The 22,584-nt window shown below is 39.5% G+C and overlaps 1 protein-coding gene across 8 annotated transcripts in view; it reads left to right on the forward strand.

Annotated features, from left to right (window-relative positions):
* The window catches only part of Mast2 (microtubule associated serine/threonine kinase 2), a 141,630-nt gene that overhangs the window by 23,122 nt on the left and 95,924 nt on the right, over nucleotides 1–22,584 (forward strand). For all 8 annotated transcript variants that reach the window (XM_027402541.2, XM_027402537.2, XM_027402538.2 and 5 more), the window contains exon 3: nucleotides 3,523–3,665. In XM_027402541.2, the coding sequence (XP_027258342.1) occupies nucleotides 3,523–3,665 (143 nt within the window). The remainder of the gene's footprint in view (nucleotides 1–3,522; nucleotides 3,666–22,584) is intronic.

A 22,584-nucleotide genomic window follows, 5' to 3' on the forward strand; every position in this document is an offset into this window, starting at 1 on the left:
GTAGACCAGGCTGGCCTCGATCTCACAGAGATCCACCTGCCTCTGCCTCCCGAGTGTTGGGATTAAAGGCGTGCGCCACCAACGCCCGGCTTTAATTTCTCTTTTTAAGAAATACTTGTTTTTTATTTTTTAAAATTTATTTTATTATTTCATGTGTGAATATTTTTTGCCTGAATGTATGTCTGGACACTGTGTGCATCCCTGGTGCCAGAGGAGGCTAAAAGAAGTGCATTGGATCCTCTGGGATTGGAGTTATAGAAGGTCAAAATCCACTACATGGGTGCCAGGAAGGGAACCAAATTCTGGTTCTATGGATGAGCATCAAGCAGTCATATTCATTGAGCTATCCATCACTTTTACTTAATTTTTGTTTTGCTTTGTTTTTGTGTTTTTTTCGAGACTGGGTTTCTCTGTGTAGCTTTGGCTGTCCTGGAACTCTTTATGAAGACCAGGCTGGCCTGGAACTCACAGAGGTCCACCAGTCTCTGCCTCTCCAGTGCTAGAATTAAAGGTGTGCACCACCACTGCCCAGATTGTGCTTTTAACTGCTAAGTCACCTTTCCATTCCCTCAACCTTGTATCTTGATTTGTCCCTTAGGTCTTGTCTTGTCTTGTCCCCTCCCCTCCTCTCCCTTCTCCTCTTTGCGTGCGTGCGTGTGGTTTTTTGTTTTCAAGCTAGCGTTGACCTGTGCAGCTTTGACTGTCCTAGAACTTGCTCTTGAGACCAGGCTGATCTGGAAACTCACAGAGATCTTCCTGCCTCTGCCTCTGAGTGCTGGGATTAAGGCTTGAGTCACCACAGCACTGGCCCTTTTGTTTTTTTGGAGAGAGGGTTTCACTGTGTATTCTTGGCTGTCCTGGCACTTCTGAGGTGGCCAAGATCACTTCAGAACTTATGGAGATAGATTTGTTTCCTTCTTCTTCCCAGGTGTTGGATTTAAAGGCCTGTGTCACCATGCCCAACAGGTGTTTTCATTTGTTAGTATTGCACTTACCTAAGATTTTGCTGGGCAAGCTGATACTTTTCTTAATGCAGTTTTCTTTGTGCTTATATAGCTTGTACCTTTCTTTTCATAGTTTTGTTAGTTATGTTCCACGTATACTATATGTTCCTCTCTCCTTATTTATCTTTTCTGTTGTGGAGTAGAGGGACTATGCCATAGATTAAAGCCAGGGCCTCATGCGTGTTATTTAAATAGTGTACCTCCAAGCTATATTCAGCCAGTTCTTGCCAAAATAATTTTGTCACTTCATAGTATCTTTCTGTCTTTAATATGCTCTGTCTTAATTTTACTACTTTATTCTTGTTTTTATGGAGTTTCTGAAGGACAGAAGATCAAAGCTTGTGCTCAGTTTTGTCTTTTGTGAAGGTGATCTAACCCACCATCTTGCTTATACATGCCAGCCATACTTCAGATGTGAGTGATAGATAACCCATGCTTCACTCTGCTATGTTTTCCTGAGCAGAGTTTCCCATTTGTGGGGTGTTACTTGTTTTACTGAAGAGCTAGTTTGTTCATATTCTCCCTTTCATTTTTTGTGATTTATTTTGGTCAAGTTCTTGCAGTTTTTGATGCTTAACTCTCAAGTCCTTACTGGTGTGTGCCCACAGTTTTTTTTATAATGGCATATACACCTCTCAGCCTAGTCTTCTCCTCTCCCTTGCCTTCCCCCTTTTCTTCCATTCCCTTTCTTGTCCCTTCCCCCTTTTGATGGTGAGATAGTGTATATATATATATATATATATATATATATATATATATAGCTATAGCCTAGGGTACCCTTGAATTTGTCTTTTAGCCTCTTGAATACTAGGATTACAAGCAGTTCCACATTGCTTGTCTAGCACCCCTCCTCTGTGAGACAGTATCCCCATCTGAAAGTTTTGAGTAGAATCCTCCTGCTCTCTACCACTGAGTTCTGTCTTTCACTTTATTATTATCAAGGGCTTTATGGAAAGACATTTTAGGAAAAGGTGCTTGACAAGAGATTGGAAAGATAATTAGGCCTTAAAATGTATTTAAAAAAGTAAAACAGACTAGTTATAAAAAGTTTGAGTATAATGCCAGGTGGTGGTAGAGGCCGGCATGGTTCCAGGGCTACACAGAGAGGCAGTGGGGATTGAATATAAAACAAGTATCATTTCAAAATGGAGTCATTCTTTTTAAATTGTGATTTTGCTATGTTTTGGTGCTGGTTTTGTAAAAGGCTTTGCGGTGTAGCTTCAAAACTCATTGTGAAGCCCAGGTTGGCCTCAGACGTTCTCCTGGTTTCTCATCCTGAGTGTTGGGATTACAGTTATATGTCATGCCAAGCAGACTCTAGTCATTCTGAATCTTTATTTTTTCTGAACTTTAATTTTCTTTGTTTGGTTTTACCAGGTTGCTTTCCAAATTAATTGCATCATGTTTTGTTTGCAACAAAAACAAGAAAACTTTGAATAACTAAGATTTTGCCAGGTACAGGAAGAGATTTCAAGTGAACCGAGTAATCAAGATAAACCCAGTGGAAAGTGCAGGGCGTAACAGTGAAGGTGAATGAAGGGAGATTGTGAAAAAGAAGAGTTGAGGCCAGAAAGATAATCTGAATTTTGGAGTTTTCGTTAGAATAATAAAAAGTTTGATTTAATTTTTTAAACATTGGGGAAGTCACTCAATTTCTTTCAAAGGGAATAAATGACACAATTACATTGATTTTTGGATAGCAGCAGAATGGAGGACATGAAGAAAAAAGGGGAATCGGGACTGGTATATCAGCTCCAAAATCATTGCAATTCTAGGCACTTAGTCTTCATAGGTGACTTTCATTTATTTGTCCTTCCTACTCACAGAGATAGGTTCTTATTTTATTGTCCTGGATGGCTTGGTACTTACTATGTGGTTCAAGCTGCCCTTGAACTATTGTCTCCATGTTACTACGCCTAGCTTGCCTTTCATACGTATTTCAGTGCAATTACTGTAGTTGGTAAACCTACACTGAGCACATAGAGAGAACAGTTTAGATTTAGTATTTGCCTCCTGAAATCACAAGGCTCAGGCTTCCCCCACCCCTTCTTCATGCTGCCCTGGCTATACTGGAGCTCTCTTTGTCTAGACTGGCCTCAACTCAGAGATCTGCCTGCCTCTGCCTCCAGTACTGGGGTTAAAGGTGTGCACCACCACCAGCCAGCTCAGGCTTGTTTTGAACAATATTTTTGTACCACTCATTGCACTTGAGTAGGGTAGTAGAAGGACTTAGAAAACTCTTAAGATTGCTAGGCTAAGTGTTAAGGTATGATGTTAGTGTGGTGGTTGAATATTACTGAGAACTTAATATTCTCAACTGGCTTCAGTATCCTACTTGCACATCTCATCCCAATACAGTTATCTCTTTAAGATTCTAAAATGGATAAGGAAGAACCTCTTGGTTTTTTTGTTTTTTTGTTTTTTTTTTTTTTTTTTGTCCACTTGGCATCATTGTGTTTGTATTTCATTCATTTGTCAACATAAAATTACATGAATGTTTTCTGCTTTGTGTTTGAAGGTAAGCAGCTGCTCCCTTTGTCCAGCAGTGTACACAGTAGTGTGGGACAGGTAACTTGGCAGTCTACAGGAGAAGCATCAAACCTGGTACGAATGAGAAACCAATCTCTTGGACAGTCTGCACCTTCCCTTACTGCTGGCTTGGTAAGTGATTATTCAGTAAAGATTTGGGGTTGCTTTAGGAATAAATCCTTGATCCTCATTTATCATATTGATGTGTGTTCTGTTTTCATTTTTAGGATTTCAGTAGTTTTCTAAGTGAATAAGATTGAAAATTTTATTAAATATGTTCTGATCTCTTTGTAATTTGTACTGACTACTCATTATCAAGAAAATAATTGAGTATGATTATAACTTTTCTTTTGGTTTTTGGAGATAGGGTTTCTCTGTGTAGCTTTGGCTGTTCTGGAACTCCCCCTGTAGATCATGTTGGCCTTAAACTCATAGAAATCATCCTGCCTCTGTCTCCCAAGTGCTGGGATTAAAGGTGTGTACCACCACTGCCTGGCCTCTATGGCTATCTCTTGTAGCTAGCTGGCTTTGCATTCTGATCTTCAAGCAAGCCTTGTTAGATCTTAAACAAAATATCACCTCGTGTATGTGTACCTATATATTTAGGCATGGAATTACTGTTCATATGGTAACTGTATTTAATCATTTGAAGAATTTTGTCATTTTTAGCTGACATTTTGACTTTAATCATCCAGATGAAAGTAGTTTTTGTTACTTTGATGCTCATCACTGTAATAACTAACAGTGTTCATCTTTTCATGTGCTTATTGGACATTATATATCTTCTTTGAAGAAGTGTTTGAATTCTTTGCTCATTTTAAAAACTTAGTACTTTGGGTTTTTTTTTTTTTTTGTTTTGAGACAGGGTTTCACTGTGTAACAGCCCTGGCTCCCCTGGAATTCACATTGTAGACCAGGCTGGCCTTGAACTCAGAGATCTGCATGCTTCTGCCTCCCCAGTTCTGGGATTAAAGTCATGTGCCACCACCACCACTAGCTAAAACTGAGTATTTTTATTCTCATTATTTATTTGTTATTATTATTTTTTACATTGACTTGATAGTTGGCTCTCTGAATTCATGAGTTCTGAATTGTGCCAATTGAAAATAGGGTAAAAAATACTTTAGAAAATTCCAAGAAGTTTTTAAGATGTTAAACTTGAATTTACTCTGTACCCAATACTACGCTAGACCCACTTGAGTGAAGTGATGAGTTGTAGGTACAGCCAGTTCTTATCTGACCATTCGTACTTTTGACTTTGATTATTTTATCTACTCTTAACGTTGTAGACATTTTTTTGTTTTGTTTTCATTCTACAAACTACAATAAGAAGCAGTTACAAAACACTGATATTATAGTAGACATTGTAAGTAATCTAGAGCTTTTTTAAAGTGTATGGAGGGATGTGGTTGGATCATATGTAAATGTATGGCATTTAGATGTTTTTATTTTATTGTATAAATGTTTGCCTGCATGTGTAGATATGGCATCATATGTGTGCCTGATGCTCAGGGAAGTCAGAAGAGGATTTTGGATCTTCTGGAATTGGAGTTATAGATGGCTGTGAATCACTGTTGGTGCTGGGGACTGAACCCAGGTTGTCCTCTGCAAGAACTACAAGTGCTCTTAACTGCTGAGCCATCTCTCCAGCCCAATATGTGACATTTTATAGAAGGAGCTTGAACAGTTCTCTGATTTTAATATTGCTGGGAGATTTTGTAATCAGTCCCTGGTGGATGCCTCAAGGGAAGAGTTAATTATTTTCTCCTAGCAATCTGCCTTTTATTTTCTCTGGTGCTTTTCTATAGTTAGTTGTTTACTCACCTATGGTAACCTCAGGCTAGATTTTTTTCATTCAAGGGCTTAAAAATTTTCAGGTGAATATTTATTTTTGGTAGCACATTTACTAGTTTGTATTAAAGTCCTGCTGCATATTGAAATGTAATTCAGTATTCCTCCTGCTCTGGCTGTTATGTATTTGAAAAAATCTAAATGAGAATTAGGTAGAGTCATTATTTATAGAACCCAGCCTTTAGAGAGCTTTTAGGTTATAACAAGACAACGTAGGATAAACATTCACAGTAATAAAATGTAACATTTATAGAAATTATATGTTATGATTTTAAAAGTGACTGAAAGGGTAGCTGGGGATTTATCTCCGTGGGTAGAGTCCGTATCTAGCATGCACAGAGCCCTGGGCTGTCTCCTGGCACTCTATAAACCTGACATAGTAGCGCATGTTTGTATTCCTGCACTCAGGAGGAGGAGGCAGGAGAATCAGAACTTCAGGGTCATCTTCAGCTTTATAGTTAGAGGCCAGGCTGGGATACATAAGCCTTTGTCTTGGAACAAAATCCCTAGACTTCAAAAGGAACTAACAAAAAGTGGGTGGTGGTGGTGAATGCCTTTGATTCCAGCACTTAGGAGGTAGAGGCAGGCAGATGTCTACCAGTTCAAGGCCAGCCTGGTCTACAGAGTGAGTTCAGGACAGCCAGGACTACACAAAAAAACCCTGTCTCAAAAACCAAAACCAAAACCATAAAAAAAGAAAAACAAACTAAAAGCAACCAAGAATTGTTTTGACTGGGAGGTAATTTGCCAAAGGTTACACTTAACTGGAGTCTGGAAAACCGGCAAGCAAAAAACCTTTAATGAAGCAAATCTTCTAATTGTTAGGCCAGCTACATAATGCAGTAGTTTTCAACCTGTGGGTCATGACCCCTTTGTGGGTAGATCACATATCCAATATCCTGCATATAAGATACTTACATTACGGTTTATAACTAACAAAATTACAGTTATGAAGTAGCAACAAAGTAATTTTATGATTGGGGAGTCACCACAACAGTTGTGAGGAATGGCATTAAAGGGTTGCAGAATTAGAAAGGTTGAGAACCACTGACATAATGCGTTTATGAAAAGATATTTGGACTTCTCATTTAATATTTCAAGTATGTACTGAAAGGGACACGTTGAGGGTTTAATATGTGTGTATAGAAACTATGATTTTAATTGGTGGTTCCCAGGACATGTTATAAATCAGATCATATATTTATATCTTTATCTGTTCCTACGGATGGATAAAAAGATAGCATTTTGCTCAAGATTGTAACTATTTTTTAAAAAGTATATACTGTTGGTGGGCGTGGTGGCACATGCCTTAAATCCCAGCACTCAGGAGGTAGAGACAGGTTGATTTCTGTGAGTCCAGCGCCAGCTTGGTCTACAGTAAGTTCCAGGACAACCAAACCCCTCCTCCAAACCCTCCAAAGGTATATACTCTCAAAATTTAGTGTTGAAGATTCATAACAGAGGCCATCTGGTGGAGGAGGCAGGTGGATGTCTATGAGTCCAGGTTAGCCAGGGCTATATAGTAAATATATAGCAGAAAGACCTTTATGTCAGAAATTAGAAGATCCAGATCTGTCTGATACTGGATGTTTGAATTTGAGTGAAGGCTAAACTTATTTGAGCCTTCATTTCCTTATCTGTAAAATAAGTTAATTTCTTGTCTTGGTTTTCTTTAGTAATCTTCAGAATTACACTTGTCTGTTTGCTTTTTCCCCTCTCTCCCTCTCCATTTCTCTGTGTACATGTATGGTATGGAAATCCCAAGATTCCAGGATAGTTTATGAGAACTGGTTCTTTCTTTACAATGTGTGGATCTTGGGGATCATCAGGCTTGACAACAAAGCACCTTTTGGACCTTTTTTATTTTGAGAAGATACTGCCTTTTTTCTTTTTTTTTTTTGTTTTTACAGGTATGATCATTTGTTAGGAGTAAATCTTTCCATTGTGTTCCTAGTTACATGAGTGTATCTGGTACATAATTTATAGTTATTAAAGGAGTAAAGAGCTTTTAGGATAAGCATATTAGCTATGCGTTATATCTGATTGGATTTACAAAAGTTGCTTGAAGTATGGTGCCCATATAAAAAGGTTGCTTAAATATGTCATTACCAGCCTGGCATGATATCACACTATTTTCCTTTTTTTTTTTTTTTTTTGAGACAGGGTTTCTCTGTGGCTTTGGAGGCTGTACTGTTACTAGCTCTTGTAGACCAGGCTGGTCTTGAACTCACAGAGAATCCTTTTCTCAGTCATCACTTTATCACCTTGATGAATAAAGGATTCCTCATGATGAATTTTATAAGGAATATTTGAATATTTGTTAAAACAAACAAATACCTAACCCGCAATGTCCTACAGTGGGACTGGGGATATAATTTCAGTTGTAGAGCTCTTGCCCAGCATGTACATATTGAATATGATATGTTATTGAATTTTTTTCATTAATGTCATTTTACTAAAGGAAAACAATTTCAGTTTTTCCTACTACATATCACAACATAGACTTCTGTGATCCTAGACCATTTGAAGATCCCACATTTGAAGGCTCAATCCCAGCAATGACGGAAAGTCCATTTCAGACACTAGTTGCCTGTCTGGACCCCTGGAATTTCTGACTGTCTGAGTACAAATTTGCGTTCCCACGACTGTCTGAATAGGCTTGATTAACTTGCTAGCTGGAACCCAGGGAAATATATATTGTCCAGTTTATGGTGAATGGTATTTTAAGGATATAGATACACAAGCTGATGAGGAACTGCAGAAGGTGAGGTTTGGAAGAGTCCCAAGTGTCTTTGTGAGTTGGGGAGCACCTTCCCCGTGGCACATGGATGAGTTTTTGTTGGGCCGCCATAAGCCAAGCCTCCCTGTTCTCAGTCATTCAGAAGCTATGTAAACTTATAGGTTTTTAGGTTTTTTTTTTTTTTATGGAGACTTTTAGGCATGATTGAAGTGTGGAGAATTGGTATTGAAATGGGTATTATCAGATGCTAATAGTTTGTGGAATCCCATCTAGGTTTACCTGTTTAGATTTCTTTACAGTTTCTTTATGAAGGTATAAAGGAAAATTCTTTTGAAGTGGGGACTTGTTATTGTCAGACAAAGGAGGTCAGATAATGTCTTAATGGTTAGTTTTTAAAGATTTTTTTCCATTGTTGCATGTATAAATCTATCCTTTTATGGGTAAATAAGATTCCACTATGTAGATGTACAGTTGTTCCCATTTATCTGTACTTTTTTTTTTAAAAAGATTTATTTATTTATTTATTTATTTATTTATTTATTTATTTATTTATTATGTATGCAGTATTCTGTCTGCATATATCCCTTCAGGTCAGAAGAGGGCACCAGATCTCATTATGGATGGTTGTGAGCCACCATGTGGTTGCTGGGAATTGAACTCAGGAACTCTGGAAGAGCAGCCAGTGCTCTTAACCTCTGAGCAATCTCTCCAGCCCTTATCTATACTTTTATTATCCAAGGTTTTAGTTTACAAGAGGTGTTAGCAATCTAAAAATATATCCTGTAACTTCCCAGGAACAAATAATTTATAATTTTTTAAATTGCATGCATTCTGAGTAGAATGGTGAAAGTTTGAATCACTCTGTCTAGTTGTTCCCAGGATGTGAGCCGTTCCTTTCTTCAGCCATATATGTTGTTCACCTGATTGTATCTTAATAACATCTTCATTATCAGACAACCGTCCTAGTGTCACTATACTTACGTTAAAGTAATCCTGATTTTACTTAATAATTGCCCTGAAGCACAAGAACAATTAATTATATGGCCATTTTACTACATATATTACTGTAATTGTTATAATATAACCTTATAACTTAAACTTTATTGTAGATATGCCTGTTAATATGGTTTGTTCTCCAAAAGTTCATACAGCAGAAGCTTTGCTATCAATGTGGTGATATTGAGGTAGGACCTAGTTGAATGACATTAGGTTTTTGGGGAATGCTGCTCTCAGAAAGATTAAGGTAGGTCTTGCAAGATTCTTGTTCCTTCTGTGTAAATAATTTGTTTTGAAAGAGAGCCTGGGACCTGGCCAGATAGATAAAGACTTTTGATGTCAAACATGACAAACCCCAGATCCACATGGCGGATGGAGAGAGCTGGTTCCTAAATACTGTCCTTCTATCTTGCATAAACATTTTTCTTGATAGAGCCTTGATTTTTTTTTATTACTTAAAATAGCTTCATATTTATTTTGCTTTCTGACTCTGCTTGTGTCTTCAAAACTTGGAACAATTTTATGCTGCTTGGTAAAGGAAGACTGCTTGATCTGGTCATGAACACAGCACACATAGAACCATCTTAGGCCCTGCTGATTTCTTTGTTTTAGATAATCTCATAAGGACTTTGGTTTTATAGCATGAACCCCTTGAAGTAGGCACACACCACAAGTGGATTTTGGTGCTTTGCAAACATCGGTGTAAAGGTAAACAATTCTATTACCAGGGGTTCAAGACAGTCAGTTTTGTTAGCAGCAGTATTGTAGGAAAGCCTACAATGGTGTGTAAGATCGTGGAAGCCCCCTGTCGGGGGATAGGCATTCTGAATGTCTCTAAGTACTGTCCCTGGAAGAGGAAAAACATTTTTAAACAACAGTACTACAAAAAGAGTAAGTCTGTCTCTTCTTCACACTTTTTTCCCCCTTTGTCATGGCTGTTGTAATGCTGTTTGCCGTGATGTAATAAAGAGCCTCATCAGAGGCTAAAATTGTGGTTGTCCTGATGTTGGACTTTTAGCTCCTCTAAGAATGAGCCAGATAAATCTTTCTTATATATTATCTAATCTCAGAATATTAACTAATAAAGAAATATAGGATAGTGGTTGGAGAGATGGCTCAGGGAAAAGAGCACTGGCTGCTCTTCTAGAGGATCTGTGTGCACTTCCAGTACCGGCAAGGTAGCTTACAACTGTCTGTAACTGCAGTTCCAGGGGGTCAAACACCCTTTTCTGTGAACACCAGGCAGAAGGTGGTACACAGACATTAATATATGCAAAATAACTGTACGTATAAAATGAAATAGAACAAAAAGGTAAAGACATACTGTGTAGGCTTTGGTACTACCGATATAGTCTTGGCTATCTACTGGAAGTCTTGGAGCATACCTTCTGAGAGTAAGGGTGCAGGATTATGGTATCAAATTTTTTTTTTTCTTTTCCCGAGACAGGGTTTCTCTGTGTAGCTTTGGAACCTATCCTGGCACTCACTCTGGAGACCAAGCTGGCCTCGAACTCACAGAGATCCACCTGCCTCTGCCTCCCGAGTGCTGGGATTAAAGGCGTGTGCCACCGACGCCAGTGTATGGTATCAGATTTTATGTATCTGTTTGTTGTCACTTGATGGACTTTTGGATTGTCTCTACTTTTTGGCTGTTTTGAAATAGTGCTGCAGTGAGCATTTGTGTACAAATACTTGAGTATGTGGTTTAGGACTTTTGAGTTAGATACCAAGGAATGGAATTGCTAGATTGTCTGGTAATTCTATGTTTAACTTCCTGAAGAACCACGTAACTGTGGTTTGTTATAGCATTTTACATTCTTACCAGCAAAATGTCAGTGTTCCATGGTGGCTCACAACCATCCATTATGAGATCTGGTGCCCTCTTCTGGTGTGCAGATATACATGGAAGCAGAATGTTGTATACATAATAAATAAAATCTTTTTTTTTTTTTAAAGTTAATGTTCCAAGTTGAGTATATCTTTGTGTTTCTAATAGTCATTCCTAGTGTGTGTTGAGGGATGTCTTACTAAGGCCTTTCTAATTTATAATCAATTTGCTAATATTTACCAGAATGAATGGAAGGAATTTTGTAAGTTACCCTTGTATCAGTGTGACAGAACATCCAACAAGATATGAAGGAAGGAGAATTGTGTTTTGACTCATGGATTCAGAGAAATTTCACTCTATCTTGGTTATTCTGAAGGCATGGTTGGAAGTAGTTCAGTCCTCGGTGATGGGAACATAAGGTTGCAGCTTGTTCACATAGTAGTGGACTTGGAGGCAGAATCCTCAGTTGGAACCAGAGGTTGGTAGAGCCTTAAAAAGGCTACCCCTAGTGACTTATTTCTGCCATTCCATTCCTACTTAGTAAAGTAAGCCTGTGAGAGGAACATTTCAGATTAAAGCACTAACAGGATGGAAGGGAATGAGGTTGGTGTGGCTGCTGGGATTTGACAGGTATTGCATTAATCCAATAGGGCAACTAGGGAAAATCGGACATTTTAGCAATGTTGAGTCTTGTGATCCATTAATGTGATTGATATCTACAGTTATTTAAAGTCTTTAATTTCTCTCCATAACATTTCATATTTTTTTAAGACTTTATTTATTATGTATACAACATTCTGCTTGCATGTACATCTGTAAACCAGAAGAGGGCACCAGATCTTATAATGGGTGGTGGTGAGCCACCATGTGGTTGCTGGGAATTGAACTCAGGACCTCTGGAAGAACAGTCAGTGCTCTTAACCTCTGAGCCATCTCTCCAGCCCCCAACATTTCATATTTTTTATGCATGTCTTGTGTATCTTATCAGATTCTATTTCATAAAAAACATAAGAATATGATGTGGTCTGGGGGGGAGGAGAGGGAAAGGGAGAGGGAGAAGGGTTTGACATCTGAAGCAAGCTTGTTCCTAATTTGAACTAATAAAATTAAAAAAAAAAAATGCCAAACTGAGTATAGTGGCACATGCTTGTCAAGGCCATTAGCTGCATAGAGAGTTTTGGGCCAGCCTTGGGATACAAGAGTACTTGGGAGGGTAGGGAAGAAAGGAAGAACTAAAGAACTGCATCATGGATTCTACAGAGGCAGGGACAAGAAATTGCATAAGGAAGCATTTCAGGGGCACTTCTTTCCTTGCTTGGGAGACCTCTGATTTTGCTCTTATGGCCTTTGGCTGTTGGGATGAAGCTCATTCACATTATCATGTTACCAAGGAGATGAACCTTAAAGACAGCCTGATGTCCACAGTAACTGCATCTGCAAATACCATCACAGCCACCTGCAGACTAGTTTGACAAAGTCACCAGGTAGTGATACCTGTACAAATGATGTAAGAAAACGACCATTTCATACACATGAAATGTTTTTAAAAATCTACCTGCTAATTTTATTCATAATTTTGCCTAATGAAAAGCAGCTTATTTTTATTGTTTTTCAGACTTTTCATTTGTTTTTAATTATTGTTTGTGGGTTTGGGTGTGCCACAGGGTGAGTGTAGTGTTTAGAAGTCAGCTTTGTGGACTTAGCTCTCTCCTTCCACTTTTCTGTGGGTCCCAGTGATTGAAGCTGATTGAAGCTGAGCTATCAGACTCAGGTGGCAAGCTCCTTTAACCACTGTACCTTCCTGCCAACCATGGACTCAGGCTCTGAAGTTTTTAGTAGGGCTAGCTCTTTACTAGTCATAATCTGGTTCAGGAATGTCCTTTAAATGTATTGCAATCGGGCTGGAGAGACGGCTCAGAGGTTAAGAGCACAGACTGCTCTTCCAGAGGTCCTGAGTTCAATTCCCAGAAACCACATGGTGGCTCACAATCATCCATTATGAGATCTGGTGCCCTCTTCTGGTGTGCAGATATACATGGAAGCAGAATGTTGTATACATAGTAAATAAATAAAATTAAAAAATGTATTGCAATCATGGCAAAAAAAAAAAAAAAGAATATGATGTGGTGATATTTGTGATTTACTAAAGGTGGCCTGAGGATCTAGAAAGCAAAGTCAGCCTCAACCTATAGAGATCAGGCAGTGGTGATACACAACTTTAATCCCAGCAGCCACTAGGAGGTAGTGGTATACACCTTTAATCCTAGGATTCAGGATTAATAGATAGATGGATCTCTTTGAGACCAAGGCCACCCACATCTACCCAAGATTGATACAGTCCTAAAGAGAAACAGCTCACATAAAGATGATCTCAGCACCTGGGATCACAAGCCTTTAATCCCAACACTAGAGGAATATAAAAGATAGGAGCAGGGATTCATTCTCCTGCCATCTGGAGGATAGGAAGACACTGAAGTCTCAGGATTCTCCAGCCACGCTGAGAATTACAGTCTTGAGTTTTGGATCGCCTTTCATTCTTAGGTAGAGTGAGAGCTAGTGGCTAGCTGCTTTGCTTTTCTGATTTTCAGCTTGAAGCTTGAACCCTAATATCTGTCTCTGGGTCATGTTACGATAAATCAATGAGTGTGAGTGAGTGAAAGTGTGGGGGGAGAGGGAGAGGGAAGGAGAGAGAGAGAAAACATGAGAGAGCATGAGCCAGCTTGCATACCCTCAAGACTGAATGAATGAGTCATAGATGTTGTGTGGAAGGTAGAGGTCAATTTCCAGGAGTCAGTTCTTTAGTCAGCACCTTTCCTTTCCTTTGTTTTGTTTTGCTTTGTTTTTTAGTTTTTTGAGACAGGGTTTCTCTGCCTTTGTCTCCCGAGTGCTGTGATTAAAGGCATGTACTACCACTGCCCAGCTCTCCTATGTTTTTAAAAAAATTGTATAGAATATATAGTTTACATCTAAACCTTGGATCTAATTTGAAGTAATTTGCGTACAGTGCAGGGGGTAGTCATTATTTATTGTATGGATGTTTAGTTGTGGCATAATTTATTGAGAAGGTGTTACTGCAGTGAATACCTTTTGTATGTTTGTAAAAAGTCAGTTTATTATATATATGGTAGTTTATTTCTGGATTCCCCTTGTTGTGCTCTGTTAATCTTTTGGGCTGTCCAGCCACTGCCATACTATCTTCATTACTGAGACCATACAGGAAGACAATATTAGATTGAGTGGTTCTTTATTTCTTTTCTTCTATTTCTAAAGTTTTCAGTATTCTAGTTCCTTCCCCATATAAATTTTAGGATGAGCCCCTCCTCCGCCCCGAGACAGGGTTTGTCTGTCTAGCTTTGGAGCCTGTCCTGGAACTCGCTCTGTAGACCAGGCTGGCCTCGAACTCAGAGATCCACCTGCCTCTTCCTCCCGAGTGCTGGGATTAAAGGCATGAGGATGAGCTTTTTTTATATATACAAAATTTACTTTTTGCAAATGTAAAATTTGCATTAAACTTACAGGTCAGAAAGAAAGATGCCTATTAACTCTATTATTTTCATACTCACCATAACACAGAGCAGTTCTGATACTTGATTTTTACGGTGTTTTCCATTCATACCAAGAAATTCTCTAGCAGAAACCAGCTGTGTGTTCCACAGTTCAACTTACCTTCTGTACATACAGTGCCTGGAATTAGCCTTTGGTCCCACAAGTCAACGCTTAATCTAATACTTCCCTTATTTCAAAAGGAAATCTCAAGCTTCCGGTAATTTTTGTTTATGAGCCTAGTCATTATTGACTGGGGGCTCCAAGGTTATTTAACTGTGTTTCAGACTCAATGCCTCTGGTTCTCCTGACTCCCCCTTTAGGTTTGATAATTGGCGAGGATGGCTCAGAGAACATAGGGAAATACTGTGTTTACCTATTTATTATGAAGGATTTAACAGTGGATAGAGATGAATCCAGATAAAGTGTGTGAGGTATGTGAGAATGTAACAGAAGTGCCTTTAAAATTGGGGCGTTAAAGGAGGAGAGCATAGTTGTTATCCCTTTTAACTACATTTTGTTCCATTAACCTGTTTTCTGAGTTACTTCTTTTCTACAGCTTCCTGTAGTCAGTTCTCTTTGAATAGAAATGGTTGTTTCTCTGGTGCCAGGAGGATCCCAGCAGAACACTGAAATCAGAGATGCACCCAGAATCATAGCCTACTGAGAGTTGCTGTGCATATACATACTTTCTGGCTCCCTGCTGTTGTCCTTCCTTTAGAATCATGAAGATGCTGTTCTAATGAGCAAGATACTATAGATAGCGGCCTTTTCAGGCTAGCTAAACCTAAAATAAACTCCTTTCCTGCTTCAGCATGTCTATATTTCCCTTGATTGGATTATTTTTTTTTAATTTTATTTATTTATTATATATACAACATTCTGTTTCCATGTATATCTGCACACCAGAAGAGGGCACCAGATCTCATAACAGATGGTTGTGAGCCACCATGTGGTTGCTGGGAATTGAACTCAGGTCCTCTGGAAGAACAGTTGGTGCTCTTAACCTCTGAGCCATCTCTCCAGCCCCCCCCCCCCATTGGATTCTTGAGGTGGCTGGTCCCTTGACAAGTATTCTTAACAGGAATGAACATGGAATTCTTTTCATGCCTTTTCTGGACACATCAACCTCCAGGCACTGCCATATGTTTAGCCCCTAAAAGCTCTATGAATCCTGTAGTTGAAGGATTTTTATGAAAGCTTCATTCATAAAAGCATTATTGGTTATTAGTATAATCTACAGCCTGGGGAGTGGGGTGCAAAGTTCTCAGTTTCTGATCGTGGCATAATCTTCATTGTATTTAAATTTCATTCAGAATCTCAGTAAGAGTCTCCTCATTAGAACAAAAAACAGTCTGTCTCTTAGGAAATTCTGAGGGAGTATGAGGTTTTTATCAGGAAATGGGATAAAAAAGTAGAGAAATGGCTCAGCAGTTAAGAGCCCAGGCTTCTCTTAACTGCTGAGCCAGGTTTTATTCCTAGCACCCACATGGAGGCTCACAACCATCTCCAGTTCCAGAGGGTCTGAGCCCTCTTCTAGCCTCTCTGAGCACCGGGTATACATGTGGTACACAGACATACATGCATGCAAAATTCTCATAAATATTAAACAGATATTTCTTACTCTAAATCATAATGAGTTTTGTGAAATGCATTTTGCCCAGAAGCACAGTATGCTTTTTTCATTTATTTAGACCTTTGACTTTTTGTTTATTTTGAGACAGAATATCTCTATAGTTCTGGCTGTCCTAGAGCTCACTGTAGACCAGGCTGGCCTTCAACTCACAGATATTCCTGCCTCTGTATCCTGGGTGTGCTGGGATTAAAGGTTTAGGTTACCCTGCCCAGCAGATAAATTGATTTTTAAAAGTGTATGTGTTTGGCGGGGGGTGCGTATTTTATTTGCATGCCTGTGTGCATCATTTTTGTGCCTGGTACCTGCTAAAGTCAAAGAAGGTATCAGGTCACCTAGAACCTGGAATTGTTGTGAGCTGCCATATGGGTGCTGGAAATCAAACCCAGCTGAACCGTTCTCTCCAGCTGGGCCTCTTCTGAGGCTGAGTGTCTTGAGGGAGATAGTTAGATTATGTAGGACTTGGTACACAGAAAACTTCTAAATAATGTTTGTTGAATAAATATTTAAATGTCTAAATGGTTCTTTTTGTAAGAAGCCTTGGCAAAACATTTTCTGACAAAGAGGTTTTTATAACCCAGGTTGAATAATGAGAGCCTGTACGTGCATTTGCATGCTCAGTTGTACAAACGTTTTATTTTCATTTTACAAATATTATATTTGGAAATTTCACATAATGTACCCTGGTCACACTCACTTCCAGTCCTCTTAGGCCCACCCCTACCCTTGTGATCACCCCTAAAACAAAGAAAAATAAAAAAATACCAAGTTCCATATATACTCACTGTATATACTTGTGTTCCCTGTATATTCACTGGAGCCTGGTCAAACTCCTACTGGCTAGCCGCTTAACAAGAACTGAGTCCTTCCCCACCCTCACCACTGCCAGAAGCCATCAACTGTGAAGAGCTACTCTTTAGATCCCTATTACAATTTTTAAGAGTTCTCTTCAATGGCTTTTTTTGGGGGGTGGGGTGGGCTGGAGGAGGAGAGGCTGGCACAGAAGCCTTCTATGTCTCTCATTCTCAACTGTGAGTCTGCAGTCATGGATATCACTGCAAAATAAGCTTCCTTGCCCTTTACAGTCAGCGGCAGGATGGATCATGGGATTCTCACATGGTTTCTGTCTATAGCCCAGGCCATGGGATATCAACATGGCTTCAGGTTGCAACACAGACCATGAACTTTCACATGGCCTTCAGTGGTAGCACAGGCCACGGACACTAACATTGCCCTCTGTAGCAGCATGGGCCACATACACATCAACCTGGCCTGTAGTGGAAGCACAGACCACTGACATGTACACAGCCTCCAGTGACAGCATGGACAATGGTCATTGACATGGAATCAGGTGGGAGCACAGACCAGGATGACATGGTCAACCATGGACTTCACTATAATGGCTCTTGGTGCAGCACAGGACACAGACATCAATGTGACTCGAGCAGAACATAGCTCTTGGATATCAATATGGCTTCCTGTGCCAGCATAGATTGTGGACATCCCATGGCTTTTGGCAACATGGGCCATGGACATTAACGCAGCTGCAGCAGGACCAGCATGGCCATGGGTAGCAGCATGGACCATGGACATCAACATGGCCTCTGGCAGCAACGTGAGTTATGGATACTAACATGGTGCGTGGTGGCAAACACAGGCCCAGGACATGGACATGGTCTCCAGCAGCAGCACAGACCATGGACATCCATATGGATCTTGAACATCAACATGGTTTGGGGTGGCAGCAAGGACTGCAGATGCCAGTATGTGCCCTGGATGTAGCATTGAATCATGGATACCAACATGGCTTCTAGGGCAGCATCAACTAGGGAGGACTTTGGGGTTTTCAAGGAGGTCCAATCTAGAAAATGGACTGTTGTCCATCTTGGACATTCTATTGTTGCTTTGAGACAGAATGATGGTGCGTCTGAACAGCGTTTTTAGGGGCAGAGCCTAAGCTGTCTCCAGGCAGTTGCATACCACCCTGCCTGCCTTGCTTAGTGTCAACGTGCTTTCTCATTCATTGCATCCTTTCCCACACCTGTCACTGCTTTAGTTTCACCGCCCACTGTGCACACTGCTCTGTTCCTCCATCTTCCCCACCTCTCCTTTGCTTGTTTGTTGAAATAGCATTGCAAACTGATGTGTTGCACAACACACACACACACACACACACACACACACACACACACACACACACACCTACCTCCCAACTTTCAATGCCAGCCACCCCAAGGCTCACCAGGCATGACCATTGTGCTTGTAGCTTGCAGGCTTCCCTGTGGTCCCTCTCTTTCCTTCTCCCAGCCTGGAGTGCAGCAGTGGCAGCTCCATGCTGCAGGCTGGCCCTCAGGCCTAGGAATGGCCTTATTCATTAATGCCATGTTCTTTGTCTGCTGCAGCTGTGCTCATATTACTCCCATGCCATTTGTTGAAGGATCTGTAATTTTGCCACTCTCCCCTGTGCACATGGCTGTGTCCCATGTTTCTTTCCAATTTCTCGAGTCTACCCCCCCCCCCCCACACACACAGGGTTTCTCTGTGTTGTTTTGGAGGCTTTCCTGGAACTTTGCTAGGTAGACCAGGCTGGCCTCGAACTCAGATCCGCCTGCCTCTGCCTTCTGAGTGCTGGGATTAAAGGCGTGGCTAACCTGAATCATCTTGTTCATATTTTTGTTTTCCAGTTCTTAGTTCTTCTCAATCTCTTCTTGCTATCTGATAATTTTCTTTTCTTTTTTAATTTAACTTTATTTTGTGTGCATTGGTGTGAAGGTGTCAGATCCCTTGGAAATGGAGCTACAGACAGTTGTGAGTTGCCATGTGCGTTTGGAATTGAACGCAGGCCCTCTGGAAGAGCATTCAGTTCTCTTAACCACTGAGCCATCTCTCCAGCCCTTTCATAATTTTTCTTATTTCAGGAAACAAATTGCTGTGATTTGGAAGCATTGGCTCCTTTACTGTGAGATTAAACTTGTACTTGTTTAAATGTTCCTGCTCTTGTCTCTATTCGTGCTCTGCATCCCATCCCTTCTACCCAGCATTCATTTGTTTGGGAAGGTAGGAAAGAGTTGAGGGGCTGGAGAGATGGCTTAGCACTGTCTCCTCTTCCAGAGAATTTGGGTTCTATTTCTATAACCCACATGATGGCTTGCAGCTGTCTGTAACTCCAGTTTTAGGGGATCTAGCACTGTTTTCTAGTCTCTTCTGGCATGCAGGTGGGGGCACATACTACCTGCCGGCAAAATACTCATACACATAAAATAATTATTAATACATTTAAAAAATCAGTTGAAGCTGTCTAAATATTTCTATTTACTCTGAATTTTCTCATCTCATACTGTACAGCCTACTGTTTCTGGGCTTTGGTTCCTGCTACCCATGCACCCACCCCCTAAACTATTAAAAAGATAGCAGTGGCTTCCAAATCTGTACATTCAAGGTATCTGCTTTGGCAATGGGCCTCTTTGCAGTTTGTTTTACTGTTAACCATGCTTGTTTTCATAGCATTCAGTCTTGGGTTTTTTCCTACTTCTCTGATAACTCATCTTCAGTTTCCTGCAGTTACTCAGTAGTAAATACTATAAATATACTATAAATACAAATACGACTTTAATACTTCTAACATTTATTAGAAGGTTGCAACGTTTTGAAAAAAATAAACGTTTATGAAATGTTAAGTTGTAGAGAATCCAAGTTGTAAGAGGAAGTTTTGGGCAGAGTGTACACTCTGGCCTATCAGATACTCAAAAGGTTTAAGAAACTAATGAGATGGCTCAGTAAATAGAGGTGCTTACTGGCAAGCCTAACAATGATCTGCGTTTAATCCCTGGAATAGGAGGAGATAACCTATTCTCTCCAGCTCTTTTTTTTTTTTTTAACATATATTTATTTGAGATGGAGGGATTGCTCATTGGTTAAAAGTACTTAACTGTTTTTACTGAAGAAGACCTGGGTTTGGTTTCCAGTACCCATATGGCAGTTCACAAAACCTGTAACTCTAATTACAGAGTATTTGATACCTCTGGCCCCTGTGGGCACCTGTATAAACATGCACATAACTCATATAGGCACACATACATAAATATAAGATAAATCTCAAAAATCTCAAGAAGAACTTTTTTAAAAAAAATTGATATTTATCATTTCAATGGCCCTTTCTAACAACCTTACAAGGTGCTTAATCAAAGTATTTGAGGAAGAATATGTTCAGAAATACTATATTATTCTTTCTGATTGGAAGAATAAGTTATAGTAAGGGATGGAGATAAAATCCACTCTTGTTGATTATGGGGGCTCTGAATACCAAGGAAAGGAGTCCTTATTTAGCTGCCTTTTCTTTCTTTCTTTCTTTCTTTCTTTCTTTCTTTCTTTCTTTCTTTCCTTCCTTCCTTCCTTCCTTCCTTCCTTCTTTCTTTCTTGCTTTTTTTTTTTTTTAAGATAGTGCTTCTTTTTTGTTTTGTTTTTAAACAAAAGCAGGGTTTCACTATGTATTCCTGGTTTGCTTGTAGACTTGCTATTCTCAAACTCTGCCTGGCTGCCTCTGCTTTTTGAGAGCTGGGATTAAAAGTTTGTGCCATCATGCCCAGTTGAAAGGTTTTAAATTCTGCACATGCTTTAGGTATGAAGTCCTGTTATAAGCAAGCACTGGTATTTCTGAACCGTTAATTTCAGTAACGAGATGACATTTCCCTTGGAAGTCTTTTTTTTTTTTTTTTTTTTTTTTTTCCTTTTTTTTTTTGCTGCTTTCCCAGTGTAATGAACTAACTCTTCTTAACCCCTGTACACTTTGCTTTGTACCTGATATAGAATGAGTGTTAGGTCATTACTTGTTGTCTTTGGCTTTACTGTGAATTTGAGCTTTTCTTGAATATACTCAAAAGTAAATTGGTCTTTTCATCCCTATCTCAGGAGTTGGCATAATAAATGAGCTCTTAGTAAATGAATAGGAATTTTGAATCTTTGATCTGAACAGCTTATCGGAATGTACTTTAAAAATATTTCTACAAATTGGATTTGAATGGATTCCTCTTTGATTTCTGCTCATGTATGTTTTGGCTGGTAAAGTTAGTTTGATAGATTCTGTGGCTTTAAAGGTCTGTGACTTTGCAGATAGACCATGTTGCATACCTTATGCAAATTAGCTGTCTGCTCAGGTCTTGTTTTCCCCTAGATATAATCTGGTTGTTTAAAGAGGAAATGGAAGAAGGAGGTTGGATTTACTAGCTTTCATAATGAACAACTACACTGGATTTAAATTTTTTGATGAATGAAAGAGAGATGCATCTTGTTTTCTGTGCTATTTTCAACAGTGAGGCTAACTCTTGTTTATATAGTCAGTTTATAAGAGGATCAGAAAAAAATCTTTTAAATAGAACTTCCTTTAAGCCCCGGGCTTGGTTACAGCTGTCATAGCTATAGGAGGAGAGCCTTTCCTCCTGTGGGACACAGACTGAATCTGTGCTATAGCTATTGTGGTGTTTACTCCTTAGAGATTATGAAAGGCTGATTCAAGTGTTCTGTGACCTTTCACAGTGACCTTTCATTGTCAAAATAGGAAATTTGGGTTAATTCCTGGACTTGTGGGGTTAATAGTTTTTGCAGTATATACAGTGGTTTGAAGAACAGTGGTTGTAAATTAGGAGATAATATATTAATCATCTTGATTATGTAGTCCCACTTTCATGAATTTTCCTGTGATTTATTAAAAAAATCACCAAGTTGCTTGAATTTTCCGTTGTTTACTAGGATTTTAACAATCCCTACAATGGTAGAAATTTTAAACACTTTTAGGAATATTTAAGTGACACAATCTTATCATAAGAGCTAACGTTTTTGCTCTTGTGTTTTGATCCATGACTTGGTGGAAGTCCTACTTTAAGTATGGCAGGCAGTGTCCAAAGAAAGAATTCTGAGCTTATTATAGCTTGGGTGAAGCTAAGCTTTTGCTTGCTGTGCCCTTTTAGATATCGGGAGGAATGGGGAGCATTTCCTGTGGCAGCACTGTCATCGATGAATAGATGAATGAATTCATCCATGCTCAGAACTCACAACACGTGTGCTTTCTCCTCACAAGGACGTAAAAGAGCAATGAGACCAACCTTAGCGATGATCCGGGCTTGGGGCCGGGGTGGGGGCTGGGGTAGAGAAAGAGGCTTCAGGACTGTCCAAAAGAAGATCTGCGTATCTAGCGATACAGAAACAAAGAGCCTGTGACAGTATGGAAAGAATCTGACATTTGCTTTGTCTGTACAAAGGATGAAAGGAATTTTGCCGACTTAGCCAAAACAATAACTGGTTTTTGCATGAGTTTGAGCCTGAAAACGTTTGTTTTTTGTTTTTTGTTTTTTTTTTTCCCCACTGAAGAATTGTTTACCTTAAGAAATGGATGTGGAGCAGTTTTATTTTTGGAAAGGAAAACGTGCCACGGATTTTATAAGCTTAGTAACTGTAGGTGGAGATT

This window comes from Cricetulus griseus, chromosome 2 (genome assembly GCF_003668045.3).
Source record: "Cricetulus griseus strain 17A/GY chromosome 2, alternate assembly CriGri-PICRH-1.0, whole genome shotgun sequence".
Classification (NCBI taxonomy): Eukaryota; Metazoa; Chordata; class Mammalia; order Rodentia; family Cricetidae; genus Cricetulus; species Cricetulus griseus.